The 19,871-nt window shown below is 36.1% G+C and overlaps 1 protein-coding gene across 3 annotated transcripts in view; it reads right to left on the bottom strand.

The window, feature by feature from the left end:
• TEX11 (testis expressed 11) overlaps positions 1 to 19,871 on the bottom strand; it is a 295,012-nt gene that overhangs the window by 167,537 nt on the left and 107,604 nt on the right. For all 3 annotated transcript variants that reach the window (XM_027608457.1, XM_027608459.1, XM_027608458.1), the window contains exons 12-13: positions 7,288 to 7,369; positions 4,386 to 4,464 (exon numbers count right to left, since the gene is read on the bottom strand). In XM_027608457.1, coding sequence (XP_027464258.1) covers positions 4,386 to 4,464; positions 7,288 to 7,369 — 161 coding nt within the window. The remainder of the gene's footprint in view (positions 1 to 4,385; positions 4,465 to 7,287; positions 7,370 to 19,871) is intronic.

Here is a 19,871-nt window from a genome sequence, read left to right as displayed (position 1 = left end):
CCACTCCCCCGCTTGTGCTCTCTCTCTCTGACAAATAAATAAATTAAAAAAAAAAAAAGAAATACCACCTCACACCAGTGTGAATGCCTAAAATTAACAACCCAAGAAACAAGAGGTGTTGGCGAGGATGTGGAGAAAAGGAAACACTCTTAACACCATTAGTGGGAATGCAAACTGGTCCAGCCACTCTGGAAAACGGTACGGAGGTGCCTCAAAAAGTTAAAAATAGAACTACCCTATGACCCAGGAACTGCACTACTAGGTATTTACCCAAAGGGTACAAAAATACTAATTCGAAGGGGCACATCCACCCCAATGTTTATAGCAGTATTATCAACAATAGCTAAATTATGGAAAGAACCCAAAGGTCCATCAATGGATGAGTGGATAAAGAAGATGTGGTATATATATACAATGGAATATTACCAAGCCATAAAAAAGATTGAATCTTGCCATTTGCAAGGATGTAGATGGAGCTATAGAGTATTGTGTAAGTGAAGTAAGTCAGAGAAAGACAAATACCATGATTTCACTCATATGTGGAGTTTAAGAAACAAAACAGATGAACGTGTAGGAAGGGAAAAAAAAGAAAGGGAAGCAAAACATAAGAGACTTTTAACGACAGAGAACAAACTCAGGGTTGATGGAGGGGTGGTGGGTGGGGGATGGGCTAAACAGGTGATGGGTATTAAGGAGGGCAGTTGTTGTGTTGAGCACTGGGTGTTGTATATAAGTGATGAATCATTAAATTCTACTCCTGAAACCAATATTACACTATATGTTAACTAATTAGAGTTTAAATAAAATTTTGAAGAAAAAAATTAGAAAAAAAAGAAACTGTGTGGTCCAGAAACCTAAAGTATATACTATCTTGTCCTTTAAGAGAAAGTTTGCTACTGTGAATTGGATGAAGACAGCTGGAATGCCTATAAAATTTGAAGATAACATAAACTGGGAAGAGTAGTTAAATACATCACATGATAGAATTAAAATTCACAGGATTAGAACTAAAAAAAATAGGCTATAACAATCAGGTTGAAACTTAATAGCTTATAAAATATGTGTGGGATAATAGAAAATATATATTGATCTCTGCCCCTGGTTCCTAGCACAGAGATCTAAAACCCTTGTCATTTCCTAAGTGATAAGAACACTAGGAGCATCTCTTGTTCCAATATTTGTTTTTTACCCCATCCCTGACAGAGCTCCTAAAACTCCTATAAATTCCTAAGTGATAAGAGCTCTAGCAGCATCTTTTGTTCTACTGAGGTTACTCTGGATGGCTCCTGGATGGGGGTTGATCACCAGAATGACCAAGCCATGATTAGAAGCTTGGAATTTTCAGCTCCACCCCAAATCCTTCAGAGAAGAGAGAAGGACTGGAAATAGAATTAGTAATTGATCGTGCTTACGTGAGGAGGTCTCCATAAAACCCCAATAGTGCAGAGTCCAGAGAGCTTCCAAGCTAGTAAACGTATTCACACCAGGAGGGTACCACATCCCAACTCCATATGGACAGAAGCACCTGTGCACAGAATTCTCCCAGACCTCACACCCTATGTATCTCTTCATCTGGCTATTCATCTGTATCCTTTATCACGTCCTTCAACAAACTGGTAAACATAAGAAGTGTTTCCCTGAGTTTTGTGAGCCAATCTAACAAATTAATTGAATCTGAGGAGGGGGGTGTTAGAACCTCTGATCTATATCCAGTTGGTCAGAAACACACGTGATAACCTGGGCTTGCAACTGGATTCTGAAGTATGGGGGGGGGGGCAGTCTTGTGAGACCAAGCCCTTAAACTGTGGGATCTGATGTTATCTCCGGGTAGACAGTGTCAGAATTGAGTTGAATTGCAGGACACCCAACTAGTGTCACAAAGAATTGCTTGGTGTAGGGAAAAACCTCCACATGTTTACTGACAAGTGAAATGTTTTGTGTGAGTAGTAAAGGATACTCACAGCGAAGAAATATACACGGGAAAAACACACAGTAGGAAAGAACTAGGTTTTTTCCTTTTAGTGTAGCCACTGGGTACTTATTCAATTACAAAAGTAAAGGATATTGAATTCAGAGATAAGAGCAACTGATATTGTAAAGATCTAGTTTTCTAAGCCCAGTAAATTCACTATGTGATGTGGCTGTGAGAAAAGAGCTAATCTTAACATTGGCTTCATTAAAAGAAACATAGGCTCTAGAACAGTGCTGCCCAGCTGAACTTCCTATGATGTTGGAATTGTTCTCTACCTGCGCTGTTCAGTAAGCTATAGCCACTCACCACACATGGTTAATGAAACCTGATGTATCTAGTGTGACTGAGGTACTAAATTTTTTTATTTTGTTTAATTTTAGTTAATTTAAATTTAAATAGCTATATGTGGCTTGCTACAATACTGCATAGTGCAGGTTTAGAACATTTAGAACATTAAAAAGTAGGTATTGTTGGTTAGACCACATCTGTAGTATTATGTTCATTTCCAGTTACTATACTTACAAACTAGAAGTGACTGACCAATATTAAGGAACAATGTTAGAATGAAGTGGGGAAGAACTGTCAAGTAAAAGATTTTGATGTTACCGCATGGCAGAACTAGCAGCCTTAGAAATTACTGGAAAATATTATCAGTTGTATATAAGAAAAAATTGTGTGTTCCAGCTTTGTAGAAACATAATAATCATTTCTCATCCAAGAAGTCATGTCAGGTAGGAGACTGGTCTGCAACAATGGTTGGTAAGCTATAGCTTGCAGGCCAAATCCAACCAGCCACCTGTTTTTGTAAATAAAGCTTTATTAGAACACAGTTGCTTCCATTTATTTACAGATTTTCTGTGACTTTCCCTGTAAGAGCAGAGTAAAGGAAGTGTCACAGAGAATTTATGGTTTACGAAGGCTAAAATACTTACCACCTGGCCCTTTACAGAAAATGTTTACTAACCTAAAATAGTGATTCTCAGAACCACTTAGAGGAACTAATAAAGAATAGACGTGTGGACTTGTTGGATTAAGGCAGGGCCTGATCTCTATATTTTTAAAAAGTTCCCTACTGATCATTTTGTGTAACAGTTTTATTGAGGTATAATTCCCATACCACACAAGCATCCATTTAAAGTACACAATTCAATGGTTTTTAGTATATTCACAGAGTTGTACAACCATCACCCAATTTTAAAACACTTTTATCACATCAAAAAGAAATGCCATACCCATTAGCAGTCTCTCCCCATTTTCCCCAAGTCTCACAGCCCTAGGCAACCACTAATCTACCTCCTGTCTCTATAAATGTACCTATTCTGGAAATATTATATAAATGGAATGATATAATATATGATCTTTGTGACTGGCTTCTTTCACTTAGCATAATGTTTTTAAGGTTCATCCATGTTGTAACATATATCAGTACTCTGTTTCTTTTTCTTAAATTTTTAAAGGTTTGAATTCTAGTTAGTTAACAGTGTTATATTAATCTCAGGTGTACAATATAGTAATTCAACAGTTCCGTACATCACTCTTTATTGCCAAATAATATTCCATGCTATGGGTATACCACATTTTGTTTACCTATTCATCAGTTGATAGACATTTTTAATTGTTTCCACATTTGAGTATTAAGAATAACGTTGTTATGAACATTCACATGTTAAGTGTTTTATGGACATACATTTTCTATTTAACTCAGGAATGGATTTGTTGGGTCATATGGTAACTCTCCATTTAACTTACTGAGGAACTAAGAGACTGTTTTAAAAGCAGCTGCACAATTTTACCATCCCACCATCAGTGTATGAGGGTTACAATTTCTCTATATCCTTGCCAACATCTGTTATTATGTCTTTTTGATTATAGCCATTCTAGTGGGTGAAGTGGTTTCTTGTTGTGGTTTTGATTGGCATTTCTCTGATGGCTAATGATGCTAAGCATCTTTTCAAGTGCTTATTGCCCAGGAATTCTGATGCACACTGAAGTCTGGGAACCATTAAGAGGTCTGTAAATACTTTAGATCCCTTTCGACATTAACGGTCCCATAAAGATAGAGCCAGAGAGGTGCATTACTTGTAGAACTGCACTTGCTCATGCCTTCCTGTTCCACCTGACACTGCCCTGTATGTTAACCTAGGCCTAACTCCTATTTTTCACAGCCCCGACTACCTTATTCTTTTCTCCTTTTATTTCTTTTTCAAAATTTTACTGTTAATTTTAAAATTAACTTGACTTTTGACTGTTTAAATCATTAAGCAACCAGTCCCATCTTCTAATTTGATCAGCACAATGGCAAATGTGGTGCTCTGTGAATACGGATGGATATAAATGGATATATTCAATATATATTAATGGAAACCTTAAAAAATGTTAGTCTTTAAAGAAAAGACAATCAATTCTACTGTACCTTTCATGATCCATCAGCAGTTTAGCAACGTTCAGACAAAAGTCTAGAGACACGTCAAAACGCATTATTTCCATGGCAGCTAAAAAAGAAAAAAAAGTGAAATAATCATATCAGTTTCATTCCTGAGGAAGCTTAGCTATTTTCAGTAATTTTCCTCTGTTCAAAATCTACTTTCTAAACATCTGCCATATACCACGCCTTGCCTAATAATTTATCAAAATCTTTTTATAAAATGGTAACATCCAATGCCAGAGTACAGTGAAACAGGTACTCTTCTATGGATGGCAAAGTAACTTGGTACAATCTTTTTTGAAAAGCAATTTGGCAATACTGTATGCTAAGAACACAGTGGTTAAAAGCTTGGGACCTGAAGTCAGACAGACTTATATTTGAAACCACTTGCCACCTACATGGCTATAGGCAACTTACTTAGTTTTTCTGTGCCTTAGTTTTGTCATCTGTAAAATGGGAATGTATCACCAATCTCTTAGGTTTGTTGAGAGGGTTACATGAGATAACGAATGTAAATTACATAGCAAAGAGAGTAAGCATTCAGCAAATGACAGCGACTATTATTATTACGTATTCCCTCTACTGCAAAAAGTGTACTTCTGCAAAGTCATCTGAAATAAGGGAAAATGTTTATAAGCAAAGATATTAAAATCAGTGTAGATTATAATAACAATAAAAAGGAACTACATTGTTGAGTGTTCACTATAGGTAGGTGATAAACTATTACAAAAACCATTTAAAGTGTTGAGTATGAAATAAGATAGAAAAAATGAATACGTTCTAGTATGAAAAATGTTTATAAGATCAGTAAGTGAAAAATCAGAAAATAAAGCCTGCGTGTTCTATATGGTCAAAATTCTATACAACAAACAAATTTAACCAAAACAGAAAAAGCTCTGAAAATAAATAATCAAACTGCTAGGAGTGATTGTGTTCAGACTACTTATTTACCAAACATCTAATGAGTGTATTCTCTGTGCCAGAAACTGTGCTTGGTGCTAAGAACCCAGTAGTGGACAACACACACAAAAATCCCTATTGTCAAGGAACTTACATTCCAGTGAATGGTGGGACTATGGATATTTTTAATATTTTCCAAAAGTTTCCTTAATAGGTATGTGCTACCCTTTCATAATAAAAAAAAAAAACTTGTATATTTTTCCACTTTTTCTACTACAAAAAATACCACTGAAATCTAATACCAGCAGTTAGATTGACCATTCTAAGAGTAAAGTACTTCCACTAGCAAAGAAATGAATGGACTACAAAAACACAAGTTTCATACATTCTCTCAATACAACAAAGTAAAAGATAATTTAATATTTTAAGGTATAGAAAACTTGGATTCAGGGAAGTCTCCTAATTTGTAATCTAACATTGTGACTTCATTACTCTGAATATCAAGAGACTAGATTAAAATAAAAACAATATGGGCATAAAGAACAGTTTCATTTTAAACTCTGCTTTTTATCTGCATTTTGATAAATATTATAATGGGCAATTCTAATCTAAGATTAATCAACTTTAAAGTAGGTGACTCCATAATCCCTTTGCTCTTCCTATACTGTACTGGTTTGAGTAAGCCTATTCCTCTAATTGGTTAGTTGGTTTGTTTATTCTCCTAGTGGAAAAAAAGTAGAGTTGTCTTCCTGGTTCCTAACATTTTTCAACCTGTGTATACCGAGATGATACTGTTACCTAGAGATACAGAATCCTCTAGACACTTCAGCTTCCAAGGTCTCCTAGTGATTAGCTAAAACTCTAGAGGTCACAGAAAGTTTCAGAGGTACTAAATTAGAACTGAATTTAGAGCTACTACCAAATTTGATTATCCTATTTATTAAAAATTGTTATTATCTATGGGATAGTTATTATACTAGCATATAATTTTATATAGTAAAAATAATACAGCTCTATAATACAACTATATTTTTATATAGAAAAAAATAAAGCATATACATATTAAAAGAATTTAAATTATTTTTACAGCTAAATATAACTGAAATACTGTTAAGGGGCCAGTGTGCATAGAGAGACTTTTTGCAGTAGTAACAGTAATAATAATAGCTACAATAATAGGTAACAGGTTTTGCACACTAACTCTGCACCAGGCATGCTGCTAAATGCTTTATATACATTTTCTCAAGGATTCTCAAAATAGCACAATGAGGTAGACATTATTATATCTCTTTTAAAGATGAAGAAACTGAGGCAAGGGAGAAATTAAGTGACTTGCCAAATGACTCAAAGATGTGTATCAGGATGTTTACCCCGTGAGGCGTACACTCTAGACCCTTAAGAATTCTGAAAAAGGGGCACCTGAGTGGTGCAGTCCATTAAGCATCCACTCTTGGTTTCAGCTCAGGTCGTGATCTCAGGGTCATGACATCAAGCCCCATGTCAAGCTCCACACTCAGCACGGAGTCTGCCTAAGACTCTCTCTCCCTTTCCCTTTGCCTTTCCCCTACCTTCTAAAATAATAAATAAATCTTTAAAAAAAAGAATTTTGAAAAACAAACAGCAATGTTTATACAAGTAATTATAAAAAGCACAGCAGTACAAAGGCTTTTTCTACCCAAAGTGAATCTTTTTTCATGGTGTTAGACAACTTCAGAAGGGCAGCTGCAATTTTTGCTAAACTGAAAAAAAAAACCAAATAGTTTTTATTCAGCTCTTTTTTTTTTTTTACTACCCATTAAATTTGCAACTATTCCCTCTTCTTTCTCTTTTTCTTCCTAGCTGACAGGCTTCTCCTTTTCCTATGTGATCAATTTCCTTCTCAGTCACCATCAAATTGCCCTTACTGTTAGCATACTATAAAAGATCCTATATTAAACAAACTGGTAATGATATTTCAAAATTGTGTGTTCTTCACACACAGAGATGATACCTTCAAGGAGTTCTTCATTAGCTATTTCATTCTTCAAGAGGACTTTCATCTTTAAGAAAAGCCCAGCTGGATTTAAATGTTCCTATTTTAAACAGAGAAATCACAATGACATTAAAACTGTAGAATGTAAAAGACAATTTTCAAGTAATTGCCTGTTTTATTCAACCACAGCAGAATGACTCATGATCAAAGAAAATCAAAATTATAAAAGATCAGATCATAAAATCCGGTTTATCCCTGAGGATATTTTCTGATATTTTATTTAACTTAAATGAAATGATACAAGGAAAAACACATTTAAACATTTGATTGAGTGGCAAGCACTTAATGGCAAGGTCAATACTTAAACTGTGCAAATGTAAGGCCATATTCTGGACTTGATAAGCAAAACTCCACATGTCAATTATATTTGCTTTCTTTTGAGATTTTAGTAACAACAAAGGTCCTTTGGAAACATGGCTGAATGAAATGAAAACGTACTGTCTTCCCTATAGGATATGCCGGTCATATTTACTATTAATAACAATGTACTCTGAATGGTCTTTCCAAATCCTTGTTAGCTGGTTCTACACTATCTGTGGTCTCTTGCCTGGTTCTGCTTTTGCCTGACAGGATACGTATTTAAACAGCTGGCTCAGATTAAAAGGGCAGTCTAGGCCCACAGAAGAGAACCTTTCTCTCTACAAAGGCATTTAGCCTCTACACGAACATTGTACTCATTAGCTCCAACCTTGGCAAATAATTATAGCAATTCATATGTGAGATGCCTTAAGAATGGAAAGTTAGGGAAAGGATGCACTGGTATTAAAAGGGTTTGCAAATATAGACGCCATCAGTACAAATAATAAACCGAGGTTGCAAATTTTAATTTACTGCATTGCCACATTTCCTGACAGACATGTTGGAATAGGTCCTGGATTCAATCCTCTTTTACTTTCAGAGACGTACAGGTCTTCCAGAGCTTGGCGGGATCTGTTTTCCTTCAGTCTACTATACTCACACAAGTTGACATTCTGGTTTTCCCTTTGATATCATTACCAAACAACTCCAGAGAATGGACAACACTTTGCTCTCATTGTATAATCATGGATTCACTTCTATGAACATTTGCACTGTAGGGTATATCCTTGTCTCCTGAAACTACACTTTCAGAAATCATAACTACCTGTTAAATCCATCAGTTTTCTCCCTATAATTAATATCCTTGTCTTTTCTGTAACTTTTCTGTTTTTTCTCACTCTTATTCCTTAGATTTCTACTTACTTTTTTTTTTCTTTTTGCCAAACAGTTACTGGAAAAAAAGGATCCAGGTACAACAAATTTTCAAGGCAAGTTATCTATAAATCCTGTTTTGCAGATGAGAAACCTGAGGCTCAGATGGAGTAACTTACACACAATGACATAGTTGATAAGTGGTAGAACTGAACTTTGAATTCAGATCTTTCTGACTCTAAGGGCCATAATCTTTCCACTGTAATATGCCGTCTCTCGTGAAGCTCTTTCTACATTTGGCCTGCCTTCTATTTATTGTCCAGTTCTCCTGCAAGCTTTAAAGATAACTTTGCCATTTTCTTAGTGCAAAGTTTATCACATACACACACGATTATATAAAATACATATGCAGAGTCTACAGAATAAAGATAAAACAAACACCCATGCACTAATCACACAGATGAAGAAACAGAATACAACCACCACAGGCCTCTTGTATACTCTTATCCATTTGCAACCTCCTATCTTCCCCAAAAAGGTAAATACCATCTTGAAATTGTGCAGTAATTCCCTTTCTCTTCTTTATAGATACTCAATATATTGTTTAGTTTTGCCTGCATTTGACTTCACTTAAACAGAAATATAAATTCTTCTTGGATGTGCTTCTTTCGTTCAACGTCATGATTTTCAGATTCATTTACATTGATACATGGAATTTATTTGTCTTCATTACTATATACCAAGGTCTTCAAAGGGTATTCCTTGATCAGCATTACCGGAAAACTTATTAGAAATGCAGGTCTCACCCCAAATCTACTGAATCAGAAAATATGGGTAGGGCCCAATAAACTATGTATGTGTGTGTATTATTTTTGGAAAATGGATAAAATCACTACTATTGATTTGTATTATGAGAAGTTTCCATTTCAACATAAATTTTAGTACTTATTTAGTAAGGTAATAAATAAGAACACCGTGTTTTAATAGGAAATCTAGTTAATACTTATGCATGCTAAAGTTTGAGAACAACTATTGTACAGTATTCCATTGCATGAATATATCAAAATTTATCTACCCGTTCTACTTTAGACATCAAAGTTATTTTCAACCCAATTGCTATTTTGAACAATCCTTGCATCAGCTTCTGTACAATCTCCTAGTATAAAAATGCAACAACTTTTTTTCTAAAGTATATACCTAGGAGTGAAGTTGTTGGGTGGTTGGATATGGTTAAGTTCAACTTTATCAAGTAATCTCAAGCTGGTATCCAAAGTAGCTGTATCATGGGATGCCTGGGGGGCTCAGTCAGTTGAGTGTCCAACTCTTGATTTCAGCTCAGGTCATGATCTCAGGGTCGAGAGATCGAGCCCTGTGTCACACTCTGTGCTGAGCACGAGACTGCTTGTTCCTCTCCCTTTGTTCTACCCCTCGGCCCCCACTCACTCACTCATGCTCTCTGTTTCTCTCAAGTAAATAAATAAATAAAACTCTTCAAAGTAGCTGTATCAATGCTCAAAAAACTAGGAGTGGAAGGGTACTTACTCAATCTGACAAAGGGCATCTATGAAAAACTCACAGCTAACACCATACTGAATGGTAAATACTGAAAGATTTCTCCCTATGATCAGGAACAAGAAAAAGAAGTCTGCTCTGGCCACTTCTATTCAAAATTGTAATGGACATGCTTGCCAGGCAGTTAGGGGAGAAAACGAGATAAAAGGCACCAGACTGGAAGGAAGAAGTAAAATTATCTCTATTTGCAGATAACATGATCTTGTATATAGAAAATCCTATTCCCTATAAAAATACCAATAGTATTTTACACAGAACTAGAACAAATAATCCTAAATATATATGAAACCACAAAAGACCCCCCCCCCACCAACAGCCAAAGCAATCTTGAAAAAGAAAAGGAAAGCTGGAGGCCTCACAAGTCAGGACTTCAAGTTATATTATAAAGCTGTAGTGATCAAAACAGTATGGTATTGGCACAAAAACAGACACATAAGTCAATGGAACAGAAAACCAAGAAATGAACCCACAATTATATGGTCAATTGATCTTCAACAAAGCAGAAAAGAATATCCAATGGGAAAAAGAGTCTCCTCAACAAATGGTGTTGGGAAAATTGGATAGGAACATGCAAAAGAATGAAACTGGACCACTTTCTTACACCACACACAAAAATAAATTCAAAATGGATAAAAGACCTAAATGTGAGATAGGAAACCATAAAAATCCTAGAAGAGAGCACAGGCAGTAACCTCTCTGACATCAGCCATAGAACTTTTTCTAGATAGGTTCCCTGAAGCAAGGGAAACAAAAGCAAAAATAAACTAATGGGATTACTTCAAAATAAAAAACTTCTGCACAGTCAAGGAAAAAATCAACAAAACTAAAAGGTAATCTAAGGAATCACAGAGACTATTTGCAAATGACATATCCTATAAAGGGTTAGTATCTAATATATATAAAGAATTTATACAACTCAAAACCCTAAAACTAAATAATCCAATTAAAAAATGGGCAGAAGCCATGGGACAGACATTTCTCCAAAAAGACATACAGATGGGCAACAGACACATGAAAAGATGCTCAACATCACTCATCATCAAGGAAACATAAATCAAAACCACCATGAGATATCACCTCATTCCCGTCAGAATGGCTAAAATCAACAACACAAGAAACAACAGGTATTGGTGAAGATGTAGAGAAAAGGAACCCTTCTACACTGTTGGTGGGAATGAAAACTGGTTGCAGCCACTCTGGAAAACAGTATGGAGCTTCTTCAAAAAGTTAAAAATAGAACTACCCTATGATCCAGCAATCACACTACTGGGTACTTACACAAAGAATACAAAAACACAATCAGAGAAAGACATGTATCATATGACCTCACTGATATGAGGAATTCTTAATCTCAGGAAACAAACTGAGTGTTGCTGGAGTGGTGGGGGGTGGGAGGGATGGGGTGGCTGGGTGATAGACACTGGGTAGGGTATGTGCTATGGTGAGCGCTGTGAATTGTGCAAGACTGTTGAATCACAGATCTGTACTTCTGAAACAAATAATGCAACATATGTTAAGAAAAAAGAAAAAGAAGATAGCAGGAGGGGAAGAATGAAGGGGAGTAAGTCAGAGGGGGAGATGAACCATAAGAGATGATGGACTCTGAAAAACAAACTGAGGGTTCTAGAGGGGAAGAGGGTGGGGGGATGGGTTATCCTGGTGATGGGTATTAAAGAGGGCACATTCTGCATGGAGCCCTGGGTGTTATGCACAAACAATGAATCATGGAACACTACATCAAAAACTAATGATGTAATATATGGTGATTAACATAACAATAAAAAATTTAAAAAAAGAATACAAAAACACTAACTCAAAGGGATACATGCACCCCTATTTTTATAGCATCATTACTTATCATACCCAAGGTATTGAAACAGACCAAATGTCCATCGACTGATGAATGGATGATGAAGATGTAGCGTACACACACACACAGGAATTTTATTCAGCCATAAAAAGAAGGAAATCTTGCCATTTGCAATGACATCAATGGAGCTAGAGAGTATAATGCTAAGCAAAATAAGTCAGTCAGAAAAAGACAAATACCATATGATTTCCCTCATCTGTGGAATTTAAGAAATAAAACAATGGACAATGAAAAAAAGAGATAAATCGAAAAACAGATTCTTAACTATAGAGAACAAACCGATGGTTACCGGAAGGGAGGTGGGTGGGGGGATGGATGAAATAGGTGAAGAGGATTAAGAGTACACTTAACATGATGAGCACTGAGTAATGTATGGAATTGCTGAATCAGTATATTGTACACCTGAAACTAGTATAACACTGTATGTTAAATATACTGGAATTAAAATTTTTAAAAATAAGCTGTAATAGAAACAGTGCACTTATATAAAACCGGGGGGGGGGGGGAGAATGAGATCTTGCTATTTGCAACAACATGAATGGATCTAGAGGGTATTATGCTGTGAAATAAGTCAGAGAAAGACAAATACCATATAATTTCACTTATATATGGAATCTCGAAAACAAAAGAAAACACAACAAACAGAAACAGACTCATAAATACAGAGAACAAACCGATGGTTGCTAGAGGGGAGGAGAGTGAGGGCAAGGGCAGAATAGGTGAACGGGATTAAGAGGTACAAACTTCCAATTAGAAAACAAGTCATAGGGATGAAAAGTACAATGCAGGGAATATTTTAACAATGTTGTATGGTGACAGATGGTAACTACCCTTACTACGGCGAGTATTTTATAATATATATAACTGTTGAATCACTATGTTGCACACCTGGAGTAATAACACTGTATGTCAACTATATTTCAACAATAAAAATTAAAATCCTAAGAAATTTAATAAAAACCTATTAAAGTTGAAAATTAGTTCAGAAAGATTCCAACATCCGTATTTTAAAAATCAATGGTATTTCTAACAAAGATACAAATGTAGGGACCCGAAGGGGTACGTGTACCCCAATGTTTATAGCAGCAATGTCCACCATAGCCAAACTGTGGAAAGAGCCAAGATGCCCATCGACAGATGAATGGATAAAGAAGATGTGGTATATATACACAATGGAATATTATGCAGCCATCAAAAGGAATGAGATCTTGCCATTTGCAACGACGTGGATGGAACTGGAGGGTGTTATGCTGAGTGAAATAAGTCAATCAGAGAAAGACATGTATCACATGACCTCACTGATATGAGGAATTCTTAATCTCAGGAAAGAAACTGAGTGTTACTGGAGTGGTGGGGGTGGGAGGGATGGGGTGGCTGGGTGATAGACATTGGGGAGGGTATGTGCTACGGTGAGCGCTGTGAATTGTGCAAGACTGTTGAATCACAGATCTGTACTTCTGAAACAAATAATGCAACATATTTTAAGAAAAAAGAAAAAGAAGATAACAGGAGAGGAAGAAAAGGGGAGTATGTCAGAGGGGGAGACGAACCATGAGAGATGATGGACTCTGAAAAACAAACTGAGGGTTCTAGAGGGGAGGGGGGTGGGGGGATGGGTTAGCCTGGTGATGGGTATTGAGGAGGGCACGTTCTGCATGGAGCACTGGGTGTTATGAACAAACAATGAATCATGGAACACTGCACCAAAAACTAATGATGTAATATATGGTGATTAACATAACAATAAAAAATTAAAAAAAAAATAAAAAAAAAAAAAATCAATGGTATTTCTATATACTAACCATAAACAATCCAAAATTGAAGTTAAGAAAATAATTCCATTTTTTTAAAAGATTTTATTTATTTGACAGAGAGAGAGACACAGCAACAGAGGGAACACAAGCAGGGGGAGTAGGAGAAGGAGAAGCAGGCTCCCTGCAGAGCAGGGAGCCCGATGCGGGGCTCGATCCCAGGACCCTAGGATCATGACCTGAGCTGAAGGCAGACGCTTAATGACTGAGCCACCCAGGCGCCCTGAAAATAATTCCATTTTAAGTAGCATCAAAAAGAAGAAAATACATAGAAATAAATTTAACAAAAGGACAAGATTTGAATACTGAAAACCACAGGACACTGTTGAAAGAAATTAGAGACCTAACTAAATGAAAATACATCCCACGTTCCTGAATTGAGGACTTAATATTGTTAAGATGACAATAATCCCCGAGTTTATCTACAGATTCAATGCAATCCCTGTCAAATTTCCAGGGGCTTCTTTGCAGAAGTTGACAAAATGACCCCCAAATTCATATGAAAATGCAAGAGTTCTAGAATGGCCAAAACACTCTTTACAAAGAACAAAATAGGAAAACTCAGACTTCCAATTCCAAAGTGGTATACTACTTTACAGTGACATCAGTTGAAGATGAGAATTCCCAGTGTTCCACATCCTTGTCAACACTTGGAATTATCAGACTTTTAAATTTTTGCCAATCTGGTGGGTATTTTACCTCTTTAATGTGTTCTTTTTATCCTCCTAGACCTTTACTGTGAGTCATTCCTAAAATTCAGCTCCTCTAAAGCTAAATGCTTTTTTTCTCTATACTCTCTCCTTCAGGAACCTTATCCACGTTCTGGCTTCAAATATCTTTTAGCAAAGAAAATTTGTTGCAGGACCTTTTTTAGGGTAATAGTTTCACTCAGTTATAATTTATATATCATTCAATTCACTCATTTAAAGCACACAACTCAACGGTTTTTAGTATATACACAAAGTTGTTTACCTATCACAACGGTCAGTTTTAGAACATTTTCATCACCTCAAAAAGAAACCTTGTACCCTTCAATAGTCATTCTCTTTTTCCCCATGCCCCAAGCCCTAGCATCCACTATTCTACTTCATGTCTATATATATTTGCCTATTTTGGACATTTCATACAAACAGAATGATATAATATGTGTTCTTTTGTGGCTGATTTCCTTCAATTAGCATAATATTTTCAAGGTTCATTAATATGTAGCATGTATCAGTACTACTCTCATTTTTATAGCTGAATAATATTCTAGTATATGGATATACCATTATTTGCTTACCCATTCATCAGTTGATGGACATCTGGGCTGTTTCCATCATTTGGCTATTGTAAATAAGGGTGCTAGAAACATTCACGCACAAGTTTTTGTGCAGGCACGTTTTTAGTTCTTTTAAGTATATACCTAGTAATGAATTGCTGGATCATATAGTAACTCTATGTTTAATTTTTTGAAGAACTGCCAAACTGTTTTCCAAAGTGGCTGTACCATTTTACATTCCTGCCAGGAGTATACATAGGTTGTAATTTTTCCACATTCATACCAACAATTGTTTTTGTCCATTTTTTTAAATTATAGTAATCCTAGTGAGTGTGAAGTGATTCTTCATTGTGCTTTTGATTTTCATTTCTCTGATAATTAATGATGTTGAGCACCTTTCCATGTGCTTATTGGCTATTGGTATATATATTTTCTTTGAAGAAATGTCTGTTCAGGTCCTTTGTTCATTTTTATTTTTTTAAAAGATTTTATTTATTTGAGAGAGAGAGAGAGGGAGGAGAGACAGTGAGAGTACAAGCGGGAAGGAGAGGGAGAAGCAGGCTCCCTGCAGAGCAAGGAGCCCGATGCGGGGCTCAATCCCAGGACCCTGGGATCATGACCTGAGCTGAGGGCAGACACTTAACGACTGAGCCACCCAGGAGCCCCTCCTTTGTTCATTTTTAATTAGTTGTTTATCTTACTAGTGAGTAGTATGAGTTTTTTTTTATTTATTCTGGATACCAGACACTTATCAAATATGTAATTTGCAAACATTTTCTCCCATTTCATTGGGAGGATCCCATGGGTTGTATTTTCACTTTCTTGATGATTTCACTTGAAGCAAAACTTTTCATTTTCTGGGTAAATGCCTAATAGAAGCCCAATTTTATCTAATTTTCCTTTTTGCTTGTGCTGTTGGGGGCTTGTCAAAGCACCCAAGACTTTTTCAACTTCATTGTACCAATAAATTTTCAAAAATAACGTTATGGAACAACATAAAGCTACCAAATTTTAATTTCCCTTCAAAAACAGATATTTAAAAATTTTACTCTAAGTTCCAGTTTCAGCCAAAATGGAGCATGGCTCCTAAATCTTCTACTAATTACAACTAAAAACTCTGAACAAGATATACAAAGCAACAACCTGAGGACCCTGAAAAGTAAAAAGCAGAAATATTTCAGTGAGGCATAGAAACATAGAGAAGTGAACTGAGTGGGAATGGTGAGTTTCCTAGAATTTTTTTCTTTTAAAAATCTAATGGTATATGGGGCACCTGGGTGGCTCAGTCGGTTGGGCATCTGACCTGGGCTCAGGTCATGATCCCAAGGTCCTGGGATCAAGCCCTGCATCAGGCTCCCTGCTCAGTGGGGAGTCTGTTTCTCCCTCTCTCTCTGCTCTGCCCCACTCATGCTGTCTCTTTCTCTCAAATAAATAAACAAAATCTTTTTTAAAAATCTAATGGTATAGGAAATTTGTTTCTCTTCTGCCTAATTTCTAAATGAGGCCAAAAAACTTATTCATCCAGATAAATTTTCTTATGGCCTGGAGAATTTTTTAACAGGCTCTGACCTCATGTAGATATGGAGTTCAAATTTACACTACTGATATGGTCCAAGAACTGAAAAATCAAAATAAAAGTAGCCAAACGAGTGATACTTCATGGACAGATGGCTAAAGCAAACAGACAGCTTCGTTGTCGGGCCATGACCTCAATCCAGGTTGTATAGGACTCTAAAAGATTAATTTTCATTAAAGACAAAGTAAAAATTCATACTGAGAAAGAAACAGGAGTACTATGAACAGCAGGGTCAACTTGTTTCCAGGTAACTTGCCTGTACCTCATAACTATATTTCATATGTTCAAGAAGTTAGAGACTTCTACACTTATATCCAAAACAACTGAAAGCAGGGAATCAAACAGTTATTTGTACACCCACATTCACAGCAGCATTATTCACATAGCCAAAGGTAAAAACAACCAACATGTTCATCAATGAAAAAATGGATAAACAAAATGTGGTACATACATAGAAAGGAGTATTATTCAGCCTTAATAAGGAAAAAAATTCTGATACATGTTATAACATAGGTGAACCTTGTGGACATTTTCATACACAATATATGTCAGTCACAAAAGGACAAACAGTGTTTGATTTCACTTATATGAGATATCTAGAATAGCCAAATTCAGGGACAGAAAGAATGGTGACTGCCAGGAACTAGAGGGAAAAGAGAACAGGGAATTATTATTTAATAGGTACAGGTTTACATTTTGTAAGAGGAAAAGTTCTGGAGATGGATGGTAGTGATGGATACACAACATAAATATACTTAATGCCACTGAACTATACACTTAAAATGGTTGAGATGGTAAATTCTATGTTATGAAAAATTTTTAAATATGAAAGCAGGAATGGCAATATTAATATCAGATAAAGTAGACTGTAGAGCCAAAAAAAATTACCAGTAACTGCGAAGAACATTATATGATGATAAAAGGGTCAATCCACCAAGAAGAAATAGTAATTCTAAATATGTATGCACCAAACAAAAGAGCTGCGAAATATTTGAAGGAACAACTTATAGAAATACAACTACTGTTGGAGACCTCAACACTTCCATCTCAAAAACTCATAGAACAACTAGATAAAAACTCAGTAAAGATATAGAAGAACTCAACAATACCATCACTCAACAGAATCTAACTGACATTTATAGAACACTCCACTCAAAAAGAGCTGAAGACACATATTTAAAGTGTTCACAGAATATTTACCAACATATACTATATATCGGGGGCCATAAAACAAACCATCAAGCTGGAAAGATAGCCTACACACTGGGAGATATTTGCAAACCAGATATGTGACAAAGAACTAAAGAACTCTTATCATGAATATATAAAGAACTCTCAAACTCAATAGTAAAAAGTTAAACAATCCAATTATAAAATGGACAACAGCTATGAAGAGACATTTCACCAAAGAGGAGCACACGCAAAGGTGTTCAACATCATTAGTCATTAGGAAAGTATGAATTAAAACCACCACATACCTATGAATAGGGCTAAAATATAAAAACAGTGACAATATCAAATGCTAGGAAAATGCAGAGAAATTGGAACTCTCATAGACTGTTGGTTGAAATGCAAAACAGTACAGCTACTCTTTTTTTAAGATTTATTTATTTACTTTAGAGAGAGAGCATGGAGGGGGGGCAGAGAGAATCTCAAGAAGACTCCATGCTGAGCGTGGAGCCCAATGTGGGGCTCAATCTCATGACCCTGAGATCATTACCTGAGCCAACTCCAAGAGCTGGAGGTGCCCCAGTACAGCCACTCTTGAAAACAGTTTGGCAATTTCTTAAAAAACAAATAACCCCAAAATCGCACACCCAGGCATTTACCCAGAAAAATGAAAACTTACATCCACACAAAAACCTATATACAAATATTCATACCAAGTTTATTTATAATAGAATCTGAAAACAACCAAGATTTCCTTTCATAGATGAATGGTTAAACAAACTGATTCCATCTATACCATGCACTACTCAGCAATGAAAGAAACGAACTATTGATACACAGGAAAAGTTGGATGGATTTCAAGGGTATTAGGCTAAGTGAAAAAAGCCAATCTCAAAAGGTCACAAACTGCTTAATTCCATTTGTGTAATATTCTTGGAATGACAATATTACAGAGATGAAAAATAGAGGTTGCAAGGGCTTAGGGGTGGGTCATGTATGAGTGTGAATTAAAAGGTAGCATGAGAGAAACGTCTGGAGTGATGAAATAGTTCGGTATCTTACTGCCATGGTAGTTATATGAATCTACACATGGGATAAAATGGCATAGACCTATACACATACATTATACCAATGACAATTTACTGTTTTTGATATAGTAATGTAGCAGGTAATCATTAGAGGAAACTTGGGGAAGGGTACACAGGACTTTGTGCTATCTGCTGGGGGTGGGTGTTAAAATTTTCTTCTGAGGGCGCCTGGGTGGCTCAGTGGTTAAGCAACTGCCTTCGGCTCAGGTCATGATCCTGGAGTCCCGGGATCGAGTCCCACATCGGGCTCCCTGCTCAGCAGGGGATCTGCTTCTCCCTCTGACCCTCCTCCCTCTCATGCTCTCTGTCTCTCATTCTCTCTCTTGCAAATAAATAAAATCTTAAAAAAAATAAATAAAAAAAATAAAATTTTCTTCTGAATCCTAACCATGATTGTTTTTATTATTTTTTCCTTTGTACTACTTTTGTAACTTCCTATGAATCTATAACTATTTCAAAATAAAGCTTTTTTTAAAAGAAAGAATGTGAAGACATTTCTAAGCATATAAATGTTGAAATTAGTCCTTATCAGCACAGCAGCACTAAAAGAAACATTAAAAGATGTCTGTAATGGTTAATTTTATGTGTCAACTTGACTCGGTCACAGGGTACCTAGATAGTTTGTCAAACATTATTCTGGGTCTTTCTGTTTCTGGATGATACTAACATTCAAAACAGTAGACTGAGTAAAGAAGATTGCACTCCATAATGTGAGTAAGACTTATCCAATCAGTTGAAAGCTTGAACAGAACAAAAAGGCTGACCTTGCCCTGAGTAAGACAGAACTCTTCCTGACTTAACAGATTTTGAACTGGGACACTGGCTTTATTCTGCCTTTGGACTAGAACTAAAACACTGGCTCTTCTTGAGTTTCAAGTCTGCCAGTCTTCAACCTGGAACTATATCATTAGCTCTCCTGGTTCTCAGGCCTCTGGACTCAGACTGGAACTACATTTTCAGCTCTCCCAAGTCTCCAGCTTGCAACTCACCGGGCAGATCTTGAGACTCACCAGCCTCCATAAGG

Source organism: Zalophus californianus, chromosome X (genome assembly GCF_009762305.2).
Source record: "Zalophus californianus isolate mZalCal1 chromosome X, mZalCal1.pri.v2, whole genome shotgun sequence".
Classification (NCBI taxonomy): Eukaryota; Metazoa; Chordata; class Mammalia; order Carnivora; family Otariidae; genus Zalophus; species Zalophus californianus.
This window is presented reverse-complemented; position numbering and strand designations above follow the sequence as displayed.